The following is an 8,901-nucleotide window of genomic DNA, read 5'->3' as shown; positions in this document are numbered from 1 at the left end:
TCGAAACAAAGAAGTTACTTTAAAAGTTTATCTCATGCTACACTTTTTTGGTTCTTCCATCACAATTAAGCATTCGACAAAGGAATGCATCAAATCAAATGCACCTTTCAAACTTAACTTTAGATCCTATGATTGTCCAGTTCCTCCACACACCTCCCACAATGTTTGTCTTCTCATTTTTTTTGAGATTATGTAAAAAAAAAGTGGCAAAATTATTCACAAAACGAAAACTACACAAAAGCCCTGGATATTATTATATAATCTCTCCTCATTTCATGCTATATTGTTACAATCTTATACCAACCTATACAAAAAAAGAAAAACCCACCCAACTTTCAGAGTTGGCAATCCAAGCTAAAGAAGATTGCAACTTGCAAGTAAAGAAAAGCACAAGCATCATGTGTTTAAGATGTAAAATAAGCTCCAAAGTAGCCATCCAAAGGACCTTGTAAAGAGTGTGTACTTAATGATGAAGAAGATGTGAGTAGACTGAGCTACTACTAGTGCTGGCTTGAGCACCAAGGCTTAAACTTGGGTGCAAGAGCTCTGCCTGGGGAAAAGAAGTGTTAGATGGCACCTCTAGCAGCAGATCCTGGTCACCAATCTCCTCAACAAAGTTTAAAGAACCAAACATGAGTGAACTAGCATCAGGAGGCAAAGCAAATAGGCTTTTTGGACTATAGCAAGCACCATCTTCTACCCCCTCTTTTCCCTCACAGCCAGCCTTGGTGGTCATTCTTTTGGGGCTCCTCATTACTGTATGCAATTCTGAAATTGGCAAGATGAGTTTTAAGGATTATTCCTAGTTAAATTATAAAAGGAAGTCATAACCAACTGTGTTTAAGCAGATAACAAAATTTTCTAAAAGCAGAACATTATTCAACCTTTTAAATGCAATGTAATAGTTTTTTACAGGGTTTTTGACAAAAGTGGGGTAAATTTTGCCCTTATTACTAAAATATGATTGTTTCTTAAAGTAAGTTGGGGAAGTCTTATCAACATGACACAACTTTATTGCGAAAAGGTCGACACGATTTCATTGTGAAGAAATCATGTCAGCGTGACACAACTTTAGTTCAAAGTGATTACATAAAAATCGTATCACAGTGGCACAACTTTCCCAAATTTAAAAGACGACACCATTTTTGGTAATAAGGGGCAAAAATTGACCCAGTTTCGTCAAAAACCTGATTTTTACACTATCATTCAATAACAAACTGTGAAAAGTAAAAAAGAAATTATATATTAACTACTTAATTAATAAAAAGAATTACATCTTATTGCATGACAGTATAAAATCTTTAAAATATAGAAACTCTAATACAACACCCCCCTTCCATAAATGTTTGTTAAACCATGCGAGTTTATTAGATGATTTACCAAAATGAGTTATACGCTTTAATGTCACGTCAGATTTCAACTTAAAATTAATTGGCATTAGGTGAAATCACCCAACAAATATATGTCTCATTCCAAGAATTAAGATAGTTGATATGGGATTTCCTAACAAATAGCAAAAATTAAATACTACTAACATTTTTCAGTGCTCCAGAAAATTTAGTTATGAGTTATCAACCAAAATTTTATAATTTTAAATTTATGCGTACAAGGTATACACAACAATCACACCATTATTCAACACATTAGGGAGAAAATAAACTAAAGGTTTTTTCTTGCTCTTCTATATCAGATTTTTAGCTAACCTGGAAAGTTTTGATTTCTGCTGTCACGTGTTCTCTTGTTTGCAACATTAGTGGATGTTGTACTAGCAGATCCAAAAGAATCAAATTTGCCATCTTTGTTTTCATATTTCTGCATCCATAGAAAGATGTAACATCTTTTGAGAATCAACATACTCAAACAAGATATCTATTGGTGACATAAAAAACTAGTACATAGTACAAACCTTGAGAAAATTATAGTGTTCTACCCATTTTGACTTTGACAGATTGGATATTGCAAGTCTTTTCAAAGTCTTGCAGTCTTCAGGTTTTGCCCCCAACAAAGAGATATCAAAAACTCCTTCCGCAAGAAGCTGCTGAAAATAAGTTAAGTTCTCCTTGAATTGAGAACTATTGAACATGACTTTAAGGCTGCACACACAGCAACACACAAGTTGTCAGTCTCAGTCTTAAGTCTCAACATTTTCAATTATATTTATGTAATGCACTGTAGAGCATTACTTTCTTAATATATCCTTTAAAAAAAAACAGAAATATTCTAGCAATGGCTATAATATTCAGAGGGAATCAAAGCAATGGCGATAATATTCAGATTTGAAACTATTACACAAGAGTATCAACACAGGAATTTGCAAGCTTTTCTATCAGTTACAAGAAAAACATGGCGAAATACAAATGCAAGAGTAGAATTCTAACCTATCAGGAAGTTTAGCAGTATCAACCACTGGAAGTAACTTCAGTAACTGTTGTTGCTCTTCATTTGTCAAGATTCTCAAAAACTCTTCATAGTTTACTATATCCTAACCATACATAACAACAATTACATTAAGTACTCAACAATTATACATATTTGACACCCTACAGGCTTACCCAATAATATGTTATTAATAATTAATAAATATTTATGCTGAACAAGGTGAGAATACTAAACTAAAAACTAATTGTTTAAGGAAATATTGACTGTTCTAAAAAATCTTGAATCGAAGTGCTATCCTGCCTGATTGCTGTTTAGTTATATGAATGAAGAATCTAAGAAACGATTCAAGAAACTACTAAAAAATAGTGCTAAAATTTGAAACCCCGACACTGATTTAAAAATCATGTCCAATTGGTTAACGCAAGCATGGATATGAGCATTTTTGTCAATTTATGCCAAAAAACAATGGGAAGGGCTATGTAACTCACATTTAAATCTATAGAGCACAGTGGTGATTCATGATTGCCAAGGTTTTGTACTCTTTCATGTTGAGACTTTTCACTGAAATTTAAAAAACAGAAACATTAATGTTGACAGAGTATGTTTGTCTCTTTTCAATACAATTTCTACCTGTTCATGACATGCAGAAGGAAAATTTATGCCGTACATACAGAAACAACGGACTTTGTTTGGCAGAAACAAACAAAATGTGTTCCATAGTTTGTAACATTAGAATAGATTCTTTTGTCACATTAATTAATGATACACAATCATAGCTGCTGCAAAGTATGCCATAAACTAGTTTGTGAAAGCATACCTTTTATGGTGCTCCGGCTCCTTTCCTAAGCCAGTATAGTTCCTGATCTTTTCGACTTCCAGAGATGATGGTTTCAAGTAACTAGAATCATTATGCATTAGAATGGGACCAACATAAGAATATGCCTCACTCGTTGGCCATTGTTTATTATCAACTGAAAAAGAACTAGCCTCAGACTCTTCTTCACGGACTATATAGCTAGGATGCCTGATGAGAATGCTTCCATGTCCTATCTCAACAGAGACCATTGGTGTTTCACTTTCAAAAAGAAGATCTTCTTCAGAAGATGCAGAAAAATAAGACTGTTGTTCATGAAGAATAGTACATAAATCTTTTGTTAGCTTCTCAACAGAAGAAGGCTTTGGACGGCTAACGCATGTCCTCTTTTTTGAAGGCACCATGGCATCCCAAACCACTGACTGGGCAGGACCTAAATTAACCAAAATATCTATATTATAATTACGTGTTTCCATAAAAGAAAAATACAAAGAGTTACCTGTTTTGTATGTAGGAGATTATATGTTTTACCTAGTAACACACAAGTAGAAATTCTTGATCGAAGTCAATTAATAATGAACTAGACAGATGAAGCATAAATGTGAGATATCACATTCTATTATTAGGAGAAAAAAGAGAAAAAGATAATCCATGTTTAAATATCTTGTTATAGACTAACAAAGAGAAAAAGATAATCCATGTTTAAATATAGAACTTGCCAGTACAAATGTTATAATTAGAGCTTCTGGTAGTAAAATATCTAATTTACATCAATGATTTTTGTCAGCAAAGTTCACTTGTTTTTCTTCCAGGAAAACCAACAACTACGAAACCATTTCCAAAATCTAATTCTTTGTTCATTTTTCCTCACTCCATTATTCACTATTTGATTGTGCTAATATAAATCTGGACAGGCAATAAAACCAATAATTGTTTCAAAATGATGAATGCTCATTTCTGAGCTGTAATCAGTTATGAAGATCTTAATCCAACCTGTCAGATCACAAGCATCCATGACACCATATTGTGCACAGCTCTCTGAGTTAGAGATAGCTGATCCAGAACTTGATCGGTTGCTTACATCTTCATCCAAGAAGATTTGACCTCCCTGGTTATAATCAGATGCAAACCCTCCAGAAAGTACATTATCATGGTTATTATTTTGTTTGAGCAATGTCACTTCTCTCTTCTTATTTGATATGCTCTTTACCCTGGAAACCCTTTGATCTCCACAAGCATCAGTTTCTGTTCGAGCATGTAAGGGGGTATAATTTGCAAGAGTTCCCTTTGTCCTCCACCGAGACCCGCATGCATTGCATAGTACTGGCTTCTCAGGTGGTCCATTGCGCCAGAGTGGTGTGCCTGTTGCAATGCTCAATTGTCAGAAACCTACAAAAATTTAGAGCCCTTGTAGTCAAGAATAGAGATGTAACTCAGATTGGATAGAGTACTAACAGCTACATATTCATATTTTACTGACAATCCAATTCATGACTCATATTACAAAAAATACAAGTCAGGTTAGATATTGTGAAATAGCTTAAACTTCTTGGATTAAAATATTTTGCAGTGGCTAGTATCTTTCATATACCAGAAAGCTGAACTCAACAAAAGTTTCAGGGTTCAGATATCATCATCCGTCAGTTATTAGTTAAACAAACAGAAATGAGAGGTCTAAGGCATCACTCTGCATCATTTCACCTATGTTGGCACTACAAACAACATCAATAATTATGAAAAAATGTCGACTATTTTACTTTTATTAGCCGACTGGTTTTAAATTTGAGAGTAATACATGTCAATACCCTTTTGCAGGAAAACCAATATTGATTTAAAAAACCTCAAGCAGTTAGTGGTGGGACTCAAAATTACGAACACTTGAAGACTGATGGTGAAGTCAATGATTGCAGTTTAGCTGAAAAATACACTTGTAGGCTGATAGTGAAAACAACGATTGCAATTTAACTGAAATTACTGACAGTAAGTAACTGCATAGTCTCACACATAAAACAAAGTTAAATGGCAGATTCCCTTCTTTTAAGGACTGAAAACATTGTACTTTGTGCAAAACACAGTGCTAGAGAACTGAACAAAAGTCCAGGTGCAAAAACTTCAAAACTTTGAGGAATTATAAGCAAAACAACGAAAACCTTCAAGTCCTAACTTGCAGGATTAGTTCTATTAAGTTGATTACCAATAAGTACTGCAAACAAAATTAATTCAAAAGAAATTAATGAAGAAGCCCAAGTAATGATTATTCATTAGAAAGAAAGCAAGGGAGTAATAAGTCATGTCTGAGGGATGAGAAGAATGCAATGCTTCCAATATCCTCCGGCACAGTGAAAAACTGCTTTGAAGAGGAAATGAAAACAGTTTTGTAAAAGTCTTTCCAAATACATGAATGAACTAACTACTGCCATTTTACAAACGCATGATTCTCTTATCTTAATACCATCCAACTAGTAAGACATGAACTGTGGGTTGACTCTTTGATAAAGACCTTAAAAGTAGTGAGTGTTGTTCCTATTAAGAAGTCGCACATTCAATGAACTCTAAGCTTAATTTTGCAACATTTACATGGGTTCGGATTTGGAATATAGATAGGGGAACTAATAGCAATAAAAGAGTAAGAAACACATATAATTAGGAAACAAACATAATTTTTCACATCTTTCAATTACAAATACTATGGAGAACAGCACAGTTGTATTCTTTCTAATTCATATATATCCACAGAACACATGATTTCTTAATAGTTTAAATTGAACATAATCTCTTCCCTCGACACATTTCAATTCTCAAATACACAAACTCTTCGTAAAAACAATACAAAAATAAATAAATAACTTAAAAGAAATTATTATATATTGAAGAAACAAGAACTCACTTGTAACTCCACAGTGATAGCAAGGACCTTGTTTACCCATGTGTCAATCTTTCCCGCAGATTAATTAAAAGATATGAAGAAAAAGATTACGGGAAAATGAGAAAAAAAATTATATCTTTGACAAAAAAAATAACAAAAAATGTTTTTTTTTTCTGAAAAAAATACAATAGTTATGTAGAAATGCTTTCTTTTATAGGAAAACCCAGAAATGATAGTTTGCTGAAAGAAAAATTAAAGCAGGAACCAATAAACCCAGAAAAAGTTTTGTCCTTTTACAGTCCTTAAAGAGATTTCACATAAACAATCTCGCAACAACTGAAAGGATTGATGTAGGTGGGAATTGTACAATAAGAGAAGACTAGAGAAGGAATCTCAGAAATGGTTGTGAAAAGGGGAAAGAAAAGAAGGTTGAATGTTGAGAGAGAAAGAGAGAAGAGAAGGTCTCTGTGTGTGACCTCTTGTATTGTATAAGAAGTAAATGTCTCAACTTTTTCTGCTTTTTCTTCTCTTTTCATTTTTCTCTTTTGTTGATTTTATTTGAAATATTTCAATTTTGCTTTTTGTGATATTAAAAAATATGATCTCATCTAATTACAGAGAGAACAGAAGGGTAGGGGAATATCATTGCACAGATCCTGTTGACTATGGACTTTTCTTCTTTTCTAATCATCCATTTTTTAAATTCTCAACAAATAATAATAAAATCTAAAAGTATTCCATTTCCCATCCATTCTTCATTTTTTGTGAATCAAATAGAACAGAATTTACAATAACTGATTTGTTTTTTTGAAGGAAAGGAAAAAAAAAACACTGAAAGAGGAGAAAGAAACAAGGAGATGTTTTTGGCCCTTCCCAAATTTTGTTCCTGCTGCTATGAAATGAAATGTTTTTTTAGTACAAGATGTGAATACCAATTCTTAATTTTATATTGTCCCGTGTGTGATGACATGATGTTGATAAGGATTTAAAATGGTGTTTTTGTTTTTAAAAATAGAACAATAAACCTGTCTATGTGACTTTCTCATATGTTGTTGGATTCATGTTGGATTAACTTAAAGTAATTATCATCATTGTTGGATTAGCCATGGAAGGTTACTGCTGAATTCCAAATCTAATAGTAATTTTTAATTTAACCTGAATGATGGATGATTCATGTTTTGTTTGTTTGGATAGAAGAAAAAGGAAATAGAGAAAACCAAAGTTGGTAGGTAAGAAAAGAAAGAAAAAAAGTGAAAATTTGTGGTAAAAATAAATAATAATTTATCATAATTTTATGTTTACCAAATATGGAACGTGTTTAGTGGGTACCTCTTAGTATGGAAGCTTTATATTTTATAAATTAAGTTATATATTCATGAAATTGAAAATATGTTTATGTAAATGACGTTATGATACTAAGGTAAATAAAAATATGTATTAGTAAAAGTAGAATTTAGAGTGTAAAAAATGTATATTGGAGTTAAACGATAAATAAAAATCTATTTAATTAAATATGAATGAGTTGGATTAAAATTTATTTGTGAATGATGCTTGACACTTTAAAAAATATATGAAAACATAAACTTAATATAAAAATAAGAGGAATTAATAATTAGAATTCCATTTCACGCAATACATGTGTTTGTTATAGAAACTCACAAAACTCTAGCTTTTTAGAATTTAAAATGTGAATGTTAACAAAATGAGTATTTTTTTACTAATTTGTTATGATTATATTATGTTAAAAATATAAATAAGTTATTAGATTTATTATGATTTATATTATGTTAAAAAATAATTAAATTATTAGATTTTATCTTTTGTACATTAATATTGTATTTATTTATAGTAATTAATTCATAACATGTTTTAAATATATTTCAACTATCTCAGGTAGGAGTAGTTTCAAATTTCATATATAATTATAATAAATTAAAAAAAAATTCCATCTCATTATCTTATCCGTGTATAAGTGTGAAAATATTGACTACATATCTTTTTTTTCATAATATATTTGTATCATTCTCTCTCCTTTCAATTTATCTTAGAAAATTCAGATTTTTTTTCATTATTTTTTATTATCATTACCATTCAAACAAGAATCCTGTCACGAAGAAATATAAAATTATTATTAGTTAATAAAAAAAGTTTATTTAAATTGATAACAACAACTAAATGAGTGGGTATTGATATGATGTATTTAATTGTGATCGGAGGTATGTGGAATTACTATTATTATTTTAAATTTTAAATTTCAAGTGATAAATTTTAGATATTTTATTAATTTTATTACATTTACATTACAAAGGGAAAAAATAGAAATAAAATATTAAACAATGATAAAGCCTTGTACAAATAATATATATATATATATATATATATAAAATAACTTCAGAATTTAGAAAAAGAACAGAACAAATAATGTATGCATTGTTTAACCCAAATAAAATTTTATCCAGCATAAAATGATGATGGTCTGATTTTATAGCATACAGTTTCCTAATAATCAAACACTAATTAAATATTATAAAAATGAGAAAATAATCATTATTTTTCAAAAATAAAAAAAATGAAAATGATAAATGATATGTAATCTCAATATATTAATAAAATAATGAACATTTTAACAAATGCATCTGAGAAAATTTTGCATCACAATTATAAATAAATGAATTCTAAAAATTTAAACTATTAATTAAATACACTACGCACTAATTATCATAATTATTATTCTTTTGGTAGTTAACATAAACCAAGTTTTTAAAAGAAATGATGGTCAATTTGATAGAATTTTATAATTTGTAAGAAATATTACTTTTTTTTTCTTGTTTACCCGGAATAA

The 8,901-nt window shown here is 30.5% G+C and overlaps 1 protein-coding gene across 2 annotated transcripts; it reads right to left on the bottom strand.

Moving 5' to 3' along the window:
* Nucleotides 1–231: 231 nt before the first annotated feature.
* On the bottom strand, nt 232–7,005 carry LOC137809947 (GATA transcription factor 26). Of its 2 annotated transcripts, none has more exons than XM_068611011.1 (8): nt 6,081–7,005; nt 4,187–4,555; nt 3,197–3,626; nt 2,868–2,940; nt 2,379–2,482; nt 1,907–2,093; nt 1,704–1,812; nt 232–768 (listed from the first exon to the last, which is right to left on the bottom strand). In XM_068611011.1, exons 1-8 carry the CDS (start codon nt 6,118–6,120, stop codon nt 464–466), a joined length of 1,617 nt encoding a protein of 538 aa, XP_068467112.1. In that variant the 5' UTR covers nt 6,121–7,005; the 3' UTR covers nt 232–463. The 2 variants fall into 2 exon arrangements, with proteins under 2 accessions (XP_068467112.1, XP_090154110.1); XM_090297984.1 differs by having other exon boundaries at nt 4,187–4,582; nt 6,081–6,976.
* Nucleotides 7,006–8,901: the final 1,896 nt, after the last annotated feature.

The sequence above is a fragment of the Phaseolus vulgaris genome, chromosome 2 (genome assembly GCF_051622355.1).
Source record: "Phaseolus vulgaris cultivar YP4 chromosome 2, ASM5162235v1, whole genome shotgun sequence".
Classification (NCBI taxonomy): domain Eukaryota; kingdom Viridiplantae; phylum Streptophyta; class Magnoliopsida; order Fabales; family Fabaceae; genus Phaseolus; species Phaseolus vulgaris.
This window is presented reverse-complemented; position numbering and strand designations above follow the sequence as displayed.